General features: G+C 34.1%; 1 protein-coding gene across 3 annotated transcripts in view; it reads right to left on the bottom strand.

The window, feature by feature from the left end:
• Positions 1-11,969: 11,969 nt before the first annotated feature.
• LOC111043772 (arrestin homolog) overlaps positions 11,970-21,573 on the bottom strand; it is a 150,074-nt gene continuing 140,470 nt past the window's right edge. For 2 of the 3 annotated variants that reach the window (XM_039433198.1, XM_039433197.1), the window contains exons 4-8: positions 21,009-21,158; positions 20,056-20,203; positions 16,892-17,220; positions 15,271-15,546; positions 11,971-12,830 (exon numbers count right to left, since the gene is read on the bottom strand). In XM_039433198.1, the coding sequence (XP_039289132.1) occupies positions 12,564-12,830; positions 15,271-15,546; positions 16,892-17,220; positions 20,056-20,203; positions 21,009-21,104 (1,116 nt within the window). In that variant the 5' untranslated portion in view covers positions 21,105-21,158 and the 3' untranslated portion in view covers positions 11,971-12,563. Of the gene's footprint in view, positions 12,831-15,270; positions 15,547-16,891; positions 17,221-20,055; positions 20,204-21,008; positions 21,159-21,573 lie in introns of all 3 variants that reach the window. The other variant, XM_039433196.1, reaches the window with a different exon arrangement.

Genomic DNA, 21,573 nt, shown 5'->3' on the forward strand with positions numbered 1-21,573 from the left:
TATCTTTAAATTCTGTATCGAAATCATTTATCATGAGACCACCTTCCAATTTAAAACAATTAATTTGGATTCAAATGGCGGTTCCAAGATGACGGACCAAAATTTTGATACGACAGAAAATCAGTTATTTTTATACAATGGGATCCCAAACATACCTATCTCCTAATTCCCCTTTCATTAAAAGAAATACTCAGCTGCTTCTATACAAAAACTGGAAGCATGACAAATTGAAAACTTGACACAATGAAGTCCTGAAGAATAGAAAATAGGCGTAGAACCATCCACGTTTAGTTAAAAATCTATATGCAACATTTTTAATTAATCTGTCCAGTAGTTCTACGTGATGAGTCGTTAAATATAATTTTTCCATCATGAACTATGCGTTCATGAGCCAGTTATTACCTAGTATAGCTAGATGATAGATTTTGAATTTTAAAGAACCTGCAATTACCCCTTTAGAATTTGGAATTAGTCACAAATCAGTAGGCATGCAGTCAAGTTTCTAGCTTATAAAGTTTAGAATATCATCAGATTTTGATTGATATTGAATTTTAAAGAACCTGCAATTAACCCTTTAGAATTTGAAATTTTTATTTATTTATAATTTTTACAAAGTAACACTGATTGGGAGAGAAAAACTAAGGATACTCCTTGTACTATTTTTCTCCCAAATTTAGATTACATTTTGAAAGCCCAAAATAGGGTTATGGTTTTACTTTTAAAATTTAGTCCATTTTCACAAAAAAACAACGAAAACTAAGAATTTTAAATTTTTATTTTATTATTATTATTTAAGAATTATTCTTAAATCTGTAGGCATGCAGTCAAGTTTCTAGCTTATAAAGTTTAGAATATCATCAGATTGTGATGGATATTGAATTTTAAATAACCTGCAATAATTAACCCTTTAGAATTTGGAATTATTTTTAAATCAGTAGACATGCAGTCAAGTTTCTAGCTTATGAAGTTTAGAATATCATCTGATTATGATAGATATTGAATTTTAAAGAACCTGCAATAATTAACCCTTAAGAATCTCGAATTATTCTTTAATCAGTCAAGTTTCTAGCTTATAATGTTTAGAATATCATCAGATTGTGATTGATATTGAATTTTAAATAACCTGCAATAATTAACCCTTTAGAACTTGGTATTGTTCTTAAATCAGTAGGCATGCAGTCAAGCTTCTAGCTTATAATGTTTAAATATTATCAGATTGTGATAGATAGAATTTTAAAATAGCCTATAATCATCCTCGGTTAATTAAGAATCTCTATGCAAAATTTCAAGTTAGTCAGTCCAGTAGTTCAGACGTGATGATGCGTCAAACAGAATTTTCCTATCCCGTACATCTATCTATGAGCCAGTTCTTTCCTTTATCATAGTATGAATAGATGATAGATATTGAATTTCAATAAACCTGCAAGTAACCCTTAAGAATTGGGAATTATTCTCGAATCAGTAGGCATGCTGTCTAGCTTCTTGCTTATAAAGTTCAGAATATCATCAGATTTTTTATAGTATAAATTAGATAATGAATATTGAATTTCAAAGAACCGGCAAGTAACCCTTTAGAATTGGGAATTATTCTCGAATCAGTAGGCATGCAGTCAAGCTTCTTGTTTTTAATGTTCAAATCAAATAATTTATTTGCCATACAATAAATACATATTCAAAAACTAATAAAAGAAAATACATAATCTTATAATCAAAATCTTAATAAAATAAAAAGTAAGCATAAATAATACCAAAATCATAATTATATACTTTTCATGTGTAATTTGGCATCATCAACAAAAGGAATTAAGCCTTGCTGGTGAGAGTTGCAATCAGTTAGTTATGCTTGAATAAATTTGTTACATTGGCTGTTTCCTGGTTTTATAGAATAATAGAGAAAAAAATAAATAATCCACGCTTTAAGATATGCTTTAAAAAATTAGATAATGTTTTCAATTGAAAATAAATAGTTTCCTATTATCCAATTTTTTAGTATTTTGTAATTAATTCTTGCTTCCAGATTGTTCAGAATATCATCATCAGATTGATGGATAATTTATCATTATCTTTGAATGAGAATAATTTTTGAACGGTTTGAGCTATCGATGTGCGGTATTCGCCATTCATATTCTCTTGAAATTCTGTATTGAAAACATGTATCATAATGTCAACCTTTCAATTTTTAAAAATGTAGTTGGATCCAAAATGGCGGATTTAAATTATTCCTTACATTTATAATTACAAATTGCATGTCGTTTTCAAGTATTGAAAATTCACATTGAAAGCTTTGGTAACATAATCTGAACTGAAGTTTATCAAAAATGTAAATTGGTTTCTAATGACTATTACCAAACACTCGAAAAAAACTTCTTACCATAGAGTAGATTCCTAATAAGCTAACAGAGTAATATTGCTATGCCTTCTGTATCATTTCCCCTTCCTTCTATTCTTTTCTCCAGCTTAAGTCATAGAACTTTGTGAGTAATGCACTAAAATATGTGAATATAAAATATATAACTATATAATTCGTAGTTATACTTGTATTCAGGCTATTCTAGTAGTTTTATTTAAGACATTTTTCATCAAAATGCCGAGTATTTACTAAGTAATTCTTATACACTCTTAATCCAATAATTTATTGATCTGTGATTTATAAAATAGTTTAATTAATCATATCTTGCCCGTTGCCCGCCCAGAAATATCCATATCTTTTGTAGTATATTACTACTATAATAATATTGGTATAAGTTTGTAAATAATAATATCTGATAAGATTTTGTACAATAAGTTTCATTATTTTTTCTATCTTTTGTGAGTAATTTCCACCGGTTTAGTAATAGTTTAGTGCTTACAAATAATTTAGTATCAGTTACCAGGGATGTAAACCCTTTCATATTTGAACAAGTTGTAAATGATAATGAACAAAAGCAGCAAAAACATTTTTTAAACTAAATTTGTTGTATTAAACGGTTTAGTTTTCCATCTTTCTCCCTTGAAGTAAATTCTCGATTTTGAGTTTGATCATATCAAATGAGAAGGACCCATTAAACCCGAAATTTTATTTCAAAGCTCTTCAACAATTCAAAAACCTTGATTCCATTTCATTATTATTGGAAGTTCAAACACTCTCACCTTTAAAATTCCTAGATCATCAGGTTCAAGAATTTAAAAGTCCTGCGTGTGTAATTTGAACGTTGTAAATTCTATTCTGTTATTTTCTGATGAATTTACAATTTTACACTCAAAAAATAATTCAATTCCATTGTTCCATCAATAATATTATAAGCTGCTTTTCAATGTATCTGAACAAATATAATCAAACTACTGTAGTTAGTATTTATTAAATTATCATAAAAGTTATTGATATTATTATTAAATTAGTTGAGAATCAACGACTTAATTTTATATGGTTAAGGTTGTAGATTGTTGTTTAATAATATAATTAGTATGGTTATACAGTTGTAAATTAATTACAATACAGCGTTATCAATGATTAGTTCAGTATTACATTTTGAAGAGTTGGAGTTCATAGATTACTCAGTCTAATTTTATCATCCACAATAAGTAATTCGCTTCCATTAAATTAGTTGAAATATTTTTATCATTTCTCATTATTTATCTAAATGCAAAAAAAACTGATTTGAATTGTAATAGGAAAGAAAATATGATGCTATATTGGCGTTGGCTTTTAATTTTGACTTGTGGCACTATTGCAGCTTATGTAATAGTGTATTAGCTGACTTTTGGCATGAAAAACCGGATTTTGATTTTTTTTGACTTGTGGCAGTATTGCAGCCGGGGTGCGAAATATTGAAAAATGAAAGAATGGGATTATGTTGCAGCTCCGTTAAAAGTGTTTGAGGAATCCGTTATCTGAAAACCATTCTTATTTATTCAATCATGATGAATTATGTATTAATTTCTTCTTGTAGTTAAAATATTACTTTAATTTCTCATTCAAATATTCTTAACATTTTTTTCCATTATCAGAACTTGATTCGATTTTATGTTCAATGACTATAATGATATCATTCAAAAGTACTGTATACTCTGATATTAAACTCCAATCAATTACTATAAGATAATAATGGTACTATTAATAATAATTCTGCACAATATTTTCGTAGAGGTTTTTGGTAAATTTGAGTGCTAAGAATGGCACTATTAGAGGCGAATCAGGAGATAGAAATTCAACGAAGAATAGTCTTCAATAATAGTATATTAGATACAAATCAATAAACATATCTCACACGTGAGATAATAAATTTAAGAAAATAATAATTAAAACCATCAGAATTTTAGAATTTGTGTATAGAACTTTTCAAAACATGCTCAAGTTGTATGTATAATAAATTGAAATTTTTTATTTTACATGCAATTTGATTTTAACAAAATTATTCTCCAATAATTCTATACCGTACTAAATCAGAATAAAATTCCGTCAAAATTTTATGAATCCATATCCACAACCTAGCTGAGGTGCTAAATAGGTGGTTTTATCATAGATATGATTTTATTAGAATAAATTATTAACTTCTCATCACATCACAAATTTTGTGATTAGGGTCATCCAATAGCCTTGCTTAATAGTTTGTAAGTAGGGTGCCTTTTATGAGGTAGGAAGTTGCAAAATAAATTATTGTATTTGGTAATTTCTCCATTGATAAACTTTTTCGTGCACAACTTTGAATCAACGTAATCTAATTCAAGTTATCAAGTGAAAATAGTTCATATTTTAGCATACTAATATTGATAACTATTGTTATGATCATTATGAACTAAAAATAGACTGAAATCCTTGTCTGGATGAAAATTCATAATTCAATTATATTATAATTATTATATTATCATCCATTCACTTAGCAGATACTGTATTCTGTAGCTCTTTACTTTGGACTCCATTGAATGTTTTTACAATTTTATAAATAAATGTTTCATAAATGAAAATGTTTCGAATTTATTCTTTGTGTTTTCCCAAGGCTGGTTGATATTTTTTAAATATTACTTCTAGAAGACGAACGTTATAAAGTGTTAGGCCCAATTCAAACAGAAGTGACGTGGCGGTGGCATGTCATACGTTTGTCTCTTCCACGCCACTCCCATATAAGCAAATGGTCTAATGCAAATAGGAGTGGCGTTTCGCCATGCCAGGTTTGTTAGCATTTAACCATATGTTTATATGGGAGTAGAAACAGTCAGCGTTACGCCACCGTCACATCAGCGCTATGCCACTTCTGTGTAAATTGGGGGGTCGCCGCCAACCTGTCTCCCCGACAACTAATCTCCTCGCTATTTTGATCACAGGCATCAGTAAATCCCCTGGCAAAATATACCATTGCCGTCAACTAGTCTCCCCGACTGTAAATCCCCTACTAGAGCGAAGGAGCCTAGTTGTCAGCGACAACTAAGCTCCTCACACGCTCACGACAACTAAGCTCCCCGACAGTAGATCCCCTGCTCGATAGGTCTATGAGGGGTCTGGTTGTCGTGATCGTACCCGTCAACTGAGTTCCCCGACAGCTGATCCCCTATTGAACATTGAAACTAGCTTGAAGCGGGGGGGGGGGGGGAAGTAGTACAATCACAGACACTGTTTCTTCACACATTCTATGAATTCGATTATTAGAAGAAAAGCTTGTTGAAGTTGTCACTTCTATCACTGCAAACATAGAATGAAAAATAAACTATTTCTCTTTCATAAAAATATGAACCAATACCTAAGCTGAACCTAATCTCCTAAATTATGAAGTTTGAACTATTGGTTCTTGAAAAATGTGATATAACTCTTAAAAAAGCGATGAATCACTGGGAAAACCAGGCGTGATTTGATGAAATCCATAGAGTAAGTGCATGAAATATATAATGTCAGTTTACTGGCGAAAACTCCGGCACTCAGAGCGTGCGAGGAGCTTGGTTGTCGGGTTCGGCGACGACAACCAAGCTCATTGCACGCTAGCGTCAACTAGTCTCCCCGACAGTAAATCCCCTACTGGTGTAGAGGGGACTAGTTGTCGGGACCGTAGACGACACCTAAGCTCCTCGGACGCTGAAGACAACCAAGCTCCCAGTCAGTAAAGCTCTTCTCTCAGGAGCTCAGTTGACGCTGTCAGTGAATCCCCTCGAAAATAGGTTTAAGAGGAGCTTTACTGTCGGGGAGCTTAGTTGGCGCGTTCCCAAATTGGGCCTAAGGGCTCCACCATACGTAGAGATAGGCTTTTAGTCCGGCTGACGGGCAAATGGCCGATATCTAGTATGTAGGAGCCTTTAAACCTGGTATTCATTAGTAGAGTTAGTGGAAGAGTTCCCTGGGCAAGTACTAACTATTTTGTGAACTCTCCCAATGAGAACGATCATGGCAGAGTACTAGTTTTTAGTAGAGTAGAGTGGGATAGCACCGTGGGATAGTACTCTACCAATTGCCTTCCCCCACCACCGCTTCTCACTCTACTCTACCACTACTATGCTAATGAAAACAGTCTCGAGCTAGTGGAGTAGAGTCGTACCGTAGGCTATCAAGTTTAAGAAGTATTGTTATTTATTAAAAAGTATTATAATGTATGAATTTAGGGCTACTTTTTTGTTTATAAAAATTTTATAAATAGGTTATAGGTTCTATTTTTATAGAATAACCTGACGATGGTGTAAACACTGAAACTAGTTATTATAATACTGTGGCTACACCGTACGAGTAGGTATTACCTTAATCATTATGATGAATTGCCGTACTTGAGAGAGGCTTATCTCTGTGTGTTACCTGCTCAATACATGTCCGCGTTTACCTGAACGTCATCGGTTACCAAGAATATGCTGACTAGCATGAAAGGGCAAGAAGTCTTTTCCTTTTTTATTTCTTAAAACATGTGACAACTTACCCTGAAATTGAATAAAAAATAATGATTTCTGTCCTCGCCCGAACCTTGTCTTGAAGTACTGATGAACTCCGTTGTCGAGGGGAGCTGATCACTACCTCCGTAAACAAAGCCGTAGTGCATTCGTGTGACGTCAGCACAGGCAGGGCTCCTATACCAATAGAAACACTAGCTGATATAGATCAGCTGAAATCAACGAATTTTTATTGGTTTAGGAGCCCTACCTGTGCTGACGTCACACGAATGCACTATGGCAGTGGTTCTCAAAGTGTGGGGCGCGACCCCCAATGGGGGCGCGATGAATGCTCAGGGGGGGCGCAAAGCTTGGTTGGAAAAAGTTTTAAATTTACTTCTAAAATAATTACGATAAGCAATCTTTCTATTTTTAAAATTACATGTGAGTAATTTTTATTCATAAAATATTTATATCAACCGTATTGTCAAATTCAATTTCTCAATCAATGAGTGCTCTCTCAAAATGATGGAAAAAGAAAACCACATTGATCTCCAAGGTGACTTTGCGCTTAAAATGAAGTTTGAAGAATATTCTCTTACATCCTTCTGGATTGGTGTGCAAAAGGAACACCCAATTTTGAGTAAAAAGGCATTGAAGATATAGATTTGCTACAATTTATCCGAAGCTACAATTTATCCATTTGCTACAATTTATCCATGTGAAACTGGGTTTTCTGCTCTAGCTGCCTTCAAAAGTGAATATAGACCAAGACTGGATGTGACTCAGGAACTTAGAGTAGCGTTATCGGAGCTGACACCTCGTATCAACAAACTCTGTTCGAAAAAACAAGCTCATCCTTCACACTGACGCTCTTTGTATTGTTAATTTGTATGAGAAACAAAAATAACAACTATGTACTACAGTAGCTGTAGTGCCTGAATAAATTATAAATTCATTGTTTGTATAGAATTTGTTGTTTTATTATGATTGGAACTAATGCAACATTGGGTTATGTATAGAATGTGCAAAACTCAACTAAATAAATATTGATTGTAAAATATGTAGTTATATACGTACGTATACGTATATTTACAACATGTATAGTAGTCTACGCTTATGCATGTAGGGGGTCCGGCTTACAGCTGAATTATGCAGGGGGGGCTTGAAGTAAAAAGTTTGAGAACCACGCTGCACTATGGCTTTGTTTACGGAGGTAGTAAGCTGATGCGATAAAATACACATGCACAGTCGATATTCAGGGTTAATAGAAACTCATTATTCCAAGAAATTACTAGAAAACTTTATTGAACACAAATTTAGAAAATTATAACTTCATTTGTTACAAACAATCCGATTTTACATTCTACTACATTCTGCTGTTGACATTTCCATTACATTTCATAGTTGGGCTTCGACAATGTTCATTCGTGTTTTTCAATATTATCTGTTTCCTTTATTATATCAAACTTTTTGAGTGTTTACTATTTACAAGTGATTTTGGTCTAAATACCCATTTATAAACGGAGACATCAATGCTTCACATCTAACCAATCCCTACAGTTTAAAGTAAATATAATGATAGCTCATCTCCAAGCGAGATCATCACATAGCATTGTATTTGATTATATTTCTCCGTTTATTTGGGCGTTCATTGTTCTCAAGTTATTTAATTGAGATGTCAAGTTTGACTGGACTGATAGAATATGTTGTAGTCTAAAATTAATAATACTATTTTTATTATTATAAACAAAACACTAAACAGTAGTACCAAGTTTTAGTTACAGATCAGTAGAAATAGTTACCTGAGAGAGGCAGTTTCAGTTTCATGAAATAAAATTGAATGATTGAGATTAATTCATAATAAAAAAACTAATAATATAGTGATCCAGTATCTTTTTATCACTTCCATTTTAAAATAAATATCTCAATTTTCCTTTCGACTATTTCGAAAACGATCGATATGTCTCACATTCTTCTCCATTAGATAATTACTTTGTGTATCTCACAATCAAAATCAATTCCATAATAATTATTGAGAAAACTTATGTTATTTCAAGTTGAAATAGCATCTTCTTATGGATTGCAATTTTTGGATTAGTCAGATTCACGGTTTGACACTTCAACTTATAACCAAGTGATATATTGGTGTAAAATCTCTTGAATCGATGGTTTGTTCTGTTCAAAAAAAGCTTATAAATTTGAATAGAAATAAAAATCTCAGTACCCTAGTGATACACTACCTCCGTAAACAAAGCCATAGTGCATTCGTGTGACGTCAGCACAGGTAGGGCTCCTACACCAATAAAAATCTGGTGTGGTGCACTCACACAACTTTCCTTGCCGTTATGAAAATTGATCACCTGACGCTAGTGTTCCCGCGCATCTCAAGTCTACTTAGAAACAAAGATCTAAGCCAGCTGGTGACAGGACAATAACGCTGGATACACACGAGATCTGCTATCTCTTCATAGTGAATGATCTAATAGAATCAACAGTTGCAACAGTTTGCAATTGGATAATCACATTTTCTCGAATTCCGAACTTATTTTTAATTTCAGGTGAAAATGTTACTGGACATTAATTGAAGAGATTTTTACGCTCAATCTTTTCCACTCGAAATTTTTCGTTTAAATTATATCTGAGACCTGATAATTGGAAATCTAAAATCAAACTTTGCATAGATGGGGCGGAGCTCCTGAAATTTTTACAGATATGGGACTTGTGGCAGTTGATATAGCTTATCAATGACTATTTTAGGTATGAATTTGATCAGAATCGTTGGAGTCATTCTAGAGAAAATCTCGAAAACCCCTGTTTTTGACAATATTTTCGCCATTTTGAATTGCATTTGATCGAAAATGTTCGTGACACACACACACACACACACACACACACACACATACAGACCAATACCGAAAAACCTCTTTTTTGGACTCAGGGGACCTTGAAACGTATCAAAATTTAGAAATTGGGGTACCTTAATTTTTTCGGAAAGCAATACTTTCCTTACCTATGGTAATAGGGCAAGGAAAGTAAAAACACTAGCTGATATAGATCAGCTGAAATCAACGATTTTTTATTGGTGTAGGAACCTGTGCTGACGTCACACGAATGCACTACAGCTTTGCTTAAGGAGGTAGTGAGTGATATTACTTGAAAATGGCATGAATGTTGAAACATGTTGTGATAAAATAATTCAAAAAGGGTACTGAGATTTTTATTTCTATTTATATTACAAGTAGCCCTATGCAGAAAAGAGACTTGTAAATTTTATAATTCAGGAAAAAGTAGTCCTGAGCTCTTGTTGATTCGAATCAACATAATTATTATTATAATAATGGTGTATCATGAGAAAAGTTTCGGAAATTTGGAAAATGAGTACAGTAGCCTATTGTGGTCCAAGAACTTTATTTATTTGCCTCAGCTTTAATTATATCATGTCATAATTACAAACTTTTTGAAAATGACCCAGTGCATGTGGGAAGTTAATATCTGTTGAGTTTTATGAGTGTAAGTATAAAAGTAAAAACAAATTTCAATTGATTTCGTTTTGAACAAGAGAGAAATATTATGTTGTTGATAAATTAAAATCATATCAGGTAAACATGTTACAAAAATTTCAATTTAGAAATTTATGAAATTAATTCATGGAACTAGCTCAAACTTAACGATAAACATTAATACAAATGAATATTATGTTGTTGATAAATTAAAATCATATCAGGTAAACATGTTACAAAAATTTCAATTTAGAAATTTATGAAATTAATTCATGGAACTAGCTCAAACTTAACGATAAACATTCACATTTTATCACACATCACATTTTCGAAATAAAATTGATTCATAGAATAGGATTCATAATGAATACTAATAGAGTACAGAGTGATTACAATGGCTTCTTATTTTTTCACTTTATCCCGATTGAACTTGTCAAATCAAATTAAATGTTTCAGGGAGAACTGTTCAGCTAAATGTAATCACTAAAATAAATATCTACCAATTTTATTCTTTTATTTTCCTCGCACACATAGGCTTTGCCCATGTGAGGAACCTTCTTCAAGTTTTGTATATGTATATTGTATATTGTTTGTACTTTCTAAGAAGAAGAATAAAGATAATTTCAATTCTAATTGATTCAATAATACACAATTGTTTTTAAAAATAATTTGTTGGAGGATCAACCAAATACAATCGGTGCACAGCCCGATTGCATTTTGTCAAAAATCTCTTTTAATAACAGGTCGCAGCAGATTGTAATAACTCTGTACTCTCATTAAACAGATTTAGTACTCCCACGAAAATAAATAAATTCAAATATAACAGTTATTTTAGTGTTATAAGGCGTTATCACTAGCACCTGTTCCATGATGAGTAAACCAATCACCGGTCCAGCCGGAGTTAGTTACCGGTCAAAACTACTATTTGCTAGACGCAGTTCTTGTCCAGTGGAAATCACTAGAGGGAATTATTAATATAGTCACTGTGTTGTCCAGAATGACGGCTGTCTCACTACTATAATGGCAATAGACTTGACAGATTCGCCATTTTAGTCCGGAAAGACTATCACTACAAATGGTTAATTCGCTGCAGACTGTCAGCATCACTTTAAAATAACATAGATGCGGGCAGTTAAGAGTGAATTGGAATATAGTGATTGTAGTCTTTCGACTTAAAATTAAGGATCTCTTCACGCTTAAATACTTCCCATCTCCTAATGTTGAATACAAGCTACGAATGTAAACGGGACAGATTCGTAGCTTGGATTTAAGGCTGTGCAAAGGCTAAAAATAAACTTTCCACTGGTGATACTTTTCGTAGTTTTTCGATTTGTATATCATCAAGCTATCAAAATGAAAAAAGTTTTCTCAGAAAACCATTTTTTCCGATCATTACTTTTTGAGATAAGAGCGCCTGAGGTACAAATTTTTGGGACAGAACATTTCAAATTTGGTAAGAAATTAATCCATGAGATTCAGTCGATAAATTCTTCATGGTATTGATGATTGAATAAAACAAAAATGTTTTGAAAATATCAATTTCTGATAAAGTTATTTAATCTACCAAAAATAACGTTTTTGAGTTATTTTTGTAATTTTTAGTAAATTGAATAAATTTCTCAAAACATTTTTGTTTTATTAAATCAACGAAAATTTATCCTCTGAATCTCATGGATTTATCTCTTACCGAATTTGAAATGCTCTGTCCCTAAAATTTGAACTTGAGGCGCTCATATCTCCAAAATCAATGATCGAAAAAATTTCTGAGAAAACTTTTGATAGCTTGATGATATACATAAAATCGAAAAACTTTGAAAAATATCACCAGTAGAAAGTTCTTTTTTAGCCTTTGCACAGAATTACCGGTAACATTGAGAGATAGGTCGTATAGCTAAGTGTGAAGAGACTTCTAGTGACTGTTCACGCGGTGACTGTCACTAAAATTGTGAGCTTACAAAGTGACTGTAGTCCACGATGACTGTCAATCTGTCACTGTGATGGCGACTCCTTCACTGAGAAACAGCAGAACGCGCGCTGTAGTTTCAGTTCGTTTGTTTCAGACTTTTTTGGAGAGGATTTGGGGGGACCAGTCACAGTCACTTTGGGTGATATTTCGAGGTTTTTATGGTTGGTAGTTGGAATAATTTGCTCACTGTCTGTCACTATTATATCGTCAGTTCCGTTGAGATCTTCGATCTTTTTCGATTTACCATCCTCCTTGGGAGGAAGGTGAACTGTCGATCAGGTGTTGTCTTTCGATCGGTTGTCTGTTTCTTCCTCTTCCTTTGCCTCTTCCTCTTGGTCTTCCTCTTCGTCGTCGCACTTGAGTATGACGTCGGCGTCGTCGAGGGTGTGTTCTCCGTTGGCGGCCCGCGTCGCGGCGACAGGCATGGAGACGCGGGGCAGAGGTGTGCTCTGACACGTGTCTGGGTCTGACGGGGAGTGCATCAGTGTGAAGGGCAGTTTTAGAGACAATTCGCCTCCCATCGCTCCCATCATAAGTTTCACCTGCAAATCGATGTTATCTGATTAATTACAGTTCCTTCACCATGTGCCTATTAAATGAAACTACTACCAGTTATTTATTTAACATTCAATACAATTTATTTATTTCACACACATACAAGTTGCAATGAGACTCTTTTTAGATGTATATCTATCCAGTTTATTTTTGAACTAACTGTTTATTTTTCATCAACACTTAATAGAACTATCACTCCCTCTTCTTATTTTTTAAATTTATTATGATTTAGTTTAGCTTGACTTTCAGTTAATAATATTTTTAAATTTATTATGATTTAGTTTAGCTTGACTTTCAGTTAATAATATTGTTATGTTCAATCATATGAGGCGTGTAAACATTAACCACTCATATGATTGCAACATTACAAAGTTTGATACATATTAACAAAAAGAATACATGCAGACATCAACAACAATACACAATTAAACAAAATAAAGAGAAAGTGGTGCAAAAAAAGGGAAGTATTGAAAAGGTTTTCCCTTACTATGGTTATCCTTGTACCAGAAGAACCTTCATTCCTTGAGAAGGTGAAAAAGGGTAACAGGAGAAGTAAATAGTAAGAAATGAAAGGATGGGATGGGGGAAGAAAAATATGGAAGAGGATAAAAAATAACGATAGGACCAGGTGGTGGAAATAGTTATTTGTATATCTAGAGTGAAAAGTATGACTTTTTCTCCCTGTGGGAAAAAGTTTGAAGCCCGAGGCAAAGCCGAGGGCAACAATTTTCCTGAGGGAGAAAAAGTATTTTTCGCTCGTGATGTACACAACATTTTTCCTCCATCTACATTTTTTTATAGAAACTGCAAATAAAATCATTTTAATAACTTACGTATTGGTGACAATGTTTCCTAACAACATAACCTAAAATCTAAAACCTAAAAACCGGTCGGCTGATTGGCACTGCCGATTGCGCTATCTATCGGCTAAAGTTGTAACAATTATATCAGCTGACTCCAGATAACGCGTTTCAGATTTGAATTGCAGATCAAAAATATTTGTTGGCTGGTATTTTGAATAGAATAAAATATTTTAAAAATTGTATAAATTTTTATCGTCTACTAATATTAAGAATATAATATCATACAAACATATATTTCATGAGTTGATCAAATTTCTTGTTGTGGTATTGAATTCAGTTGACTCAATGACATACACCTATATTATGCTTTCTCATCTCAGCTTAGACCTTCTATTCTATTACAATGTGAGTTTTTGAAATAGAGATGCTTCCCATGTTATTTGAATGGAGTCACTTTTCCTCCCTAGGGAGTTTTTCTGTTTTTTACTACCGAGAGCGAAAAAGTGACACTTTGGTATTATGTTTCAGGAAGTAAAGTAAGTACTTTAGACAGTAGGTGGAGGAAAAAAGATTTGAAGGACTAAATTATTTACAAAGGAATGCAGAATAAGCAAACACACAAGTCAGAAGAGTAGACTTTGTGAAAACATCTCATAGATAGAAGCAGTAATTGCATTTGATCCAGGTGTTGATATCCTGTCTCAGATTATTTGAGAACCATTTGGAAATTTCCAGAGAATTGACAGTTTTTTCTATATTTCTAGCAACAATTTAGTTTTGTTTCAAAACTATTCGATAGTATAGCTAAGTGTGAAGAGACTTCTAGTGACTGTTGACGCGGTGACTGTCACTAAAATTGAAAACATCATAAAACCCGATAGGGTTTCATTCATTTCAATCATTTTGCCCGATAGGCAAATGTTCGACACTTAATTAAAGTTATCTGAGAGAGAGAGAGAGAGAGAGAGATTGATTGATTGATTGATTGATTGATTGAGTACTTTATTTATGTAGATTACAATATATACTGGCTTATACACTTATATACAATAGCTTACAATACAGCAAAATTATAGATGAATTTACATAATATAGACTAAGAAAATAATTATTGAACTGTATATGATATGAAAAAGTAATTTGTAATATAATAACTATAGATAATCATATTGTTATGCATCTACATAAATTGGCGGAGCTTTGGACATATTAATGTCCATTCTTCGGAAAGAATATTAAAAATATCCTCCCCACTAACTCTCTACCAAAAGAGAGAGAGAGAGAGAGAGAGAGAGAGAGAGAGAGAGAGAGAGAGAGTTCAATCCCATTAGTAAATCAATATTCTAATAGTTTTTAATCCTATTTGAGAGGATTCTCTCTAAAAAAAAAATATTATATAGGCTAACAATACCGTGAGCTATATCACAAAAAGTGCGTATCCTTCACTATGCTGTTCAGCACATGTCTCCAATACTGCAATCTACCGCCCATTTCTGGTAAACTGAAATTTTTACGACAAAACAAAATTTTCTCACTAATGGTATTTGGAAAAATAAATAACATAGTGATGAATCCTAGATTAAAGTTCTAATTTTTTTGCGAAGAAAGAAATTTTCTAAATTACCTTGACATAGTACGAAACGTAAATAGCGAAGACGTTCCTCTCGTCTGGTGAATTACATGTGACGGTTGAGGCGAGTGAAGCATTGTTTTTACTGTAGGAGTCCTCCAAGGCGATCCAGTTCTTCGTGGCGCCCTTGGCGGGATTCAGCGAGTAGGACTTGTTGAGCGACGACCCTGGACCCAGCGGGCATTCGTCCTTGCTGTTTATCAGGGCCACAACGTTCTTGAATTTCCCGTTCGAGAACATGCACACGTCCACATGTTGAACCACAAACACCTGAGACATAGAATATCATATTTACTAGCTTGTTTATATCATATGATGAAATCTTCAGGATGATGAAATCTTTAATTGTGGATAATTTAAATAATATACAGTGAATGAACCATTAGAAAAATTATTATAATGTTGTATAGCATTATGTCCCTTCATATATTTAATTATGAATCATAAAGTATGATCAGAAATTCAGGATAGAACCACGAATTCAGCCCGAAATTGCCTATTTTCCCGAATTAGATACATTTAATAATAACTTAGGTATTCCTGAACTAGATTGATTTTATTTTCGATATTGAAGTGCAAATTCTGGTCCAAAAAAAGAATCTAGAAATTTGAATTGATTATTAGTAACTGATTTGAAATAGATCATTGCACTTTTGCAAAGTTTGAAAATATTGATTCATATTAGAGAATTTAAAGCCAGAAAAATCTATCACTATGGAGAGATCTAATTTGAACTTTTAGCATTGGTTGAATGGGGGAGACATTGATGATTTTACTGTACTGAGTGTGATGCCCACATGAGCTCTAGGCTTGTGCGTGGGTAATGAGGTTGATGATAATGAGATATGAGAGGTCCTACAGTTTCAGGTGGCTTCAGAACCACCGGGAACACATCTATCTTCCCATATTGTCAGTAACGTTATATATGGGAAGCGGTTTGACTCGTGATTGGTAAGATGTCGGTAGATTAGTTGAAAAATCATGCGTCTCCTACTCTCGTTGGAAACCCATCACGAGTTGATAAATAAATCATATTCAGAGGAGTTGGCTCAAGGGTGACCACCCAAGGGGAGTGGCAGGCGAATGATTCTCAACCTATTTATTTACCACTTTTTGTTATTTATTTATTAATTCATGAAAAACATGAAAGCATAGAGGATTTCTCCCAAAAATTGCTTCCATAACAACACAATAATTACAATAGTTCATTATACATAGTAAGAAAAAGTACAGAAAAAAGAACTACTACCACTGAGTCAAACCATAACATTACTAACTGTATGATGTAAATTTCACTATAGTTATAAATCTCCCACTTTTCCCAGACGACACTTCGCCATGGGGAAAAAATTGTCTATAATAAGTACAAATTTGTTGAAATTGAAGTACACTGTTGAAATCGAAGAGTTTTTTGAAAATTTCAATACAGGCCATTCATTATTAAGGTATAAATCTCTCACTATCCTATTTCAAAACATATAATTTGTATGCTATCTTATAATATCATCTTATTCCAAATACTATTTTATTTGTTGTGAAATTTTTTGAAAGTATTTAGTTGAGGTATTTTGCTGATATTTCTGTTGTTATTGGTTATTGATGGTGCCAATGATACCTTGATCCTGCGCACAGTCTTGTTGGTGGTGTTGGTGAGGTTGACATTGACTATGACGGTGTCGCCGTGACAGTAGATGGCCTTGTCGAGGGACGCATGCAGCTGCAGACGACCGTCACTCAGCAGGAAGGGCTTCTCGACGAACGCGTGGGGCGGCTTAAGGTTGGCGTTGGCCACCCCAGCTGCCGCCTCCGCCTCATCGCCGCCCCCGTCGGTGGCGGCCGCCCGGTGCACGGCCAATGGCAGCGGGGGCGCTCTGGCTAGCTGCACCACCCTGATGCCCATGCGGACTGTGCTGCGTCGGTGAAGCTTCTCGTCAGCTCTGTCGGCTGCAATCAGGAAAGAAAGGAGTTTAATATAGTCCAGGCAATGAATGCTCAAAAAATCGTATAAGCCTGGTTTTCATTAGTAGAGTTGATGGTAGAGTTCCCTGGGCAATTAATAACTATCTTGTGAACTCTCCCAATGAAAACGCTCATGGTAGAGTGGAGTCATGGTAGAGTACTAGTTTTTAGTAGGGTAGAGTTGTATAGCACCGTGGGATAGTACTCTACCACTTGCCAATACCACCGCCGCTTCTCACTCTACTCTACCACTACTATGCTAATGAAAACAGTCTCGAGCTAGTAGAGTAGAGTAGTGTAGAGTACATGACATTTCAAGGTTAGTTCTGTCCACTAGACAACACACTTTACCTACTATTCTCAATTATAGTGAAAACAGTTACTCGACCAAGTAAGTAGAGTAGAGTTAGCTCGGTAGAGTCGGTATTCCAGATACTCGACCACTAACTCTACTAGTGAAAACCAGGCTATAGAGGAAAAGTTTGTAACACAGTTTTTGTCCCCGCAGCTCTTTTAAGAATAATTGGAGGGAAAACATATAAAAAGTCCTCACCCCTGCCCCCTGTGCTAAGGGGGCTAGGATTTATCCAATACAAAATTAAAGCTTACAAATTAGCCTACAACTTTCATCTGCAACATTTTTCCATATCTCTCATAGTTTTCTAGATATGAGCTCTCGAATGTGTTACATTTTGAAGAAAAACCCTTTTGGCTCTAATCTTTCTGGCCTTCTAACTTTTTAACGATTGATTGAAAACTTCAGTGCTTATCATGAGCTTACATTATATTATTCTGTTGAATTTAATGTATTATTATGTATTAACACGCTCCAGCTTGTTATTGAACATGGATGGACATCTCACATATAATCAGTTTTAATCACTACCGTACAAAGAATTATATTGGACAATGCAACTCAATTTCATCCACTTACATTTAAATCAACTATAGAATTTATTGTTCGCTATATTATATGCTTTCCACTGCGGTCATTATATTTGTAATGTATCTGTTATTTAGCATGTAAATTAATTTTTGGCTTTTTGCTTCTCAAGAATATTTACAATAATGCTTCCGGGCTGCGATGGGATGTTGGAGCGATTGATTTAGATTTGTGAAAGAAAATTTTAGGACATAGAATCAGTAGTGTTCTCGGAGTGAAGATCTAAAAAATTATCAGAGAAAATCATTACACAAACCGGAGTTTGACAGAGTCTATCAATTCATCAAATAATGTGGTTCCAAGTGTTGATAGTTGCTAGTAAACGAAACCTCTCTTTTTATTTATAAAAACAAATACAATGTTTTGCATTATTCGCTTATTAGCCATATTCATAGTTCACGCTAAAGGTATCTGACACGTGTTCCTACATAACACACAAGATGAAGTATCTGTAGCGTGTTCTTTATTGAGGCCTAGTTTTGCGGTAAGTGCTGTTGCAGCTGGGTTGATTGTTGAATGGCAGACTGAAAGCGGTGTGCCACTCGTTCAACATCAATATTGACGACATCCATTAGAAGAGCTCCATCGATAAGTTATAGCTCACCGCTTCGAAACATCGCCAAACTTTATTCCTGCCTCGTGCCCTCGTGTTCTCTTTTTCCAAACTCCTCTTCCTGTGAGAGTAGGCGGAGGCCTACTATACATGTTTTATTCACTCCATCACTCATAACCTGTAGAACTTTCTTGTACCCATCACTCCAATCTCCTATTTGTATTCTGTTTTGCTCCTCTGTTTACTCAATGTTTTTGTTTATGCTCTCATCCTTTTGGGTCTTTTATTCTTTCTTCGGCTCTCTCTCTCACCTACTCACCTTTTTCCTCTATTTTTGATCTTGATACTGCAGCTCATTCTCAATAATTTTGATGATGTTTGTTTCACATTCCTTCCTAGTCTTCTTTGGTACATTCCTACCTTTGTGGTCTTCTTACATGCTCAATCAATTTGATACCGTAATGTTTAATTCACATTTCTTCCTAGTCTTTTCTAGTACAGTACTCAATTCTGTCTCTTCTTTATCTCAACTCTCTACAATAGTGTTTCTTATTCTCATCCTCCTGCCCACAAATATCACGTCTTTGATCTATGTTTTGCTGTTTCTTGATTCTGGAACATCTCTTTTGGAGAACTTTTTGAACTTCCTCGTTGATTAATAGGTCTCTTGAATGGTTTGCACCCCAATTTTGAATGAGAATATCACAAATAATGATGAGTGTTATTTTGAAGTGAAGGCTCACTAAACAATACTGTTAATACTTGGAGAGTAGTCTGATCATGCAGAGTGTCTGATGTTTTCCATTTACAATCAATTCGTGACTATAATCAATTAGGTTCTCAGAACGGCTTCTCCATATTCTATTTTAGTAATGTCACTTGAAACTTATAATTTAAATTCGATCTAAATCATTGGAAATGGTCTTGAATTTGTTTATCAATTATGAATTTCTATATGTTCCATCAAGTTTAATCACTAGAATGTCGACACTTATTTAGCCATTGTGAAAAAAATGAAATAGTTTATATATACTGACTGACTGGAGCATGCTTTCGAATCGCATGGGATTCAGTCAATATCTAACCAGAAACTTCCAAAAAAGTCTAGGAGTCAAAGGCCTAGTCTGTATGACACTCATTTAATATAATGAATCATTTAATCTATAGATTCAATAAAGATTCAATGGTGCATTAGATTCAATAAGACTCCTATAAGCCAGACCAATGAGTTTTATTATAATACTTTATTAATAACAGTTAATTTATATGCCAACAACTATGAGTTAGAGTTGTAATAATAATGAAAGCAAATTTGTTGACTGACCTGCATAAGCTCTGACGTCATAGCTGGTGCCAATTGGCGCACCGTTGTACTCCTTGGCGGGGACCAGCTGCACTGAGGGCGGCGCCAGGTGAGTCACGTCCATCGTGAACGGGTGTGCGTTCGGACCCAGGCGCTTCAGCAAGGCGTCCTAAGTTACATATTCATTAGAATAATTGGGAACACTCAAATCGACTTATAGTCAACATCGTAATTAATGCCAGTAAAGCTCTCAAAAGTGAGGTTCCACGTGATGTTATGGTACTACTTCGTGAGAGAATCTGCGAGGAAGCTCACATTGAGTGGAGTTGATTGTGGAATGTGACTCGTAAACTTTCCAATATTATCTATGAAAATTCTATCATGATGGCAGCTGCCGTAGAAAAATCAACAAATATTTTATAAATTCTTCAATTTGATATAGTATTAATACAACAATTTTGAAAAAAATGACACTTGAAAATGGCTTGAGAGCTGAATTTAGTAGTGTTTATGTAAAACGTTTAAAAAAGGGTTCCATGTAGTTATTTCTATATTAATTAAACTATTCAAGGAGCCCTATTAAAAGACTTTATTGGACAGTACAAAAATATATGAATATTTGATTAAATATTCTTATCACTTGCTCAGCGTGCACTTGCACATCATACATTCAATGTGATCACACCCTAAGCATCCAGAAACTTGACTTTAAGGCTGTGTCAGCTATTCATATCACTTACAGGCTATTATATCCATATCTTTCATATAACCTCTAAAAGCTAATAAAGCTATCAATTATCTTGATGCAAATTTGTTTTTTTGTAGATGAATATTCGACAACCAAGAAGATGGCGGAACTGCCGAAAGATCTCGTTTTCCAGTGAGTGATTTATTCATTTATTGTAAAATATCTGACTGCTAGTCGTTATTTCTAAAAGCAAAAAGTGATGAATATTCGAGTTGATGATACTTACTTGTAGGGGTGTGTTGGGCTCGTGGGGTGCCCGCTCGTGGGGGGGATGCAGCTGGGCGAGACACATGATTGCCTCGTTGCAGAACTTGAGTCCCATCACCTCTTCGTCTTCCCGGCCATACCGGAATGTCAATGTCACCTGCCCGAATATCTACAACAAATAATATGATCGTCTGATTAACCCATTGCAATGTATATTACAACGGAATCATGAATAACTATTGAATAATGAACCAACTAACATGAATAACTAGTCATAGAAACTATTATTGAATTAACTAACTTAATCATTGATGAATGATAAATAATTATTACTCGGGAAGATTTTCAAATACTGTATTTAGGATAAATTAATGCAACCGAAAAGCCTGTTAAATTATACACATTTATTTTGGGACGTTCGTTTTTTTGCCGTCCTTATGAAATCTACCAGATTAAACTGAACTTGACAAACACACGAACACATCTACTGTATGTCAAGTTTTGTTCAATCATAGAGAAACAATAGCTTGAGTAAATATCCCATGGTATAGGGTGTTTATGTCGCAACTTTTACTGTTATCTCA

Source organism: Nilaparvata lugens, chromosome 7 (genome assembly GCF_014356525.2).
Source record: "Nilaparvata lugens isolate BPH chromosome 7, ASM1435652v1, whole genome shotgun sequence".
Lineage (NCBI taxonomy): Eukaryota > Metazoa > Arthropoda > Insecta > Hemiptera > Delphacidae > Nilaparvata > Nilaparvata lugens.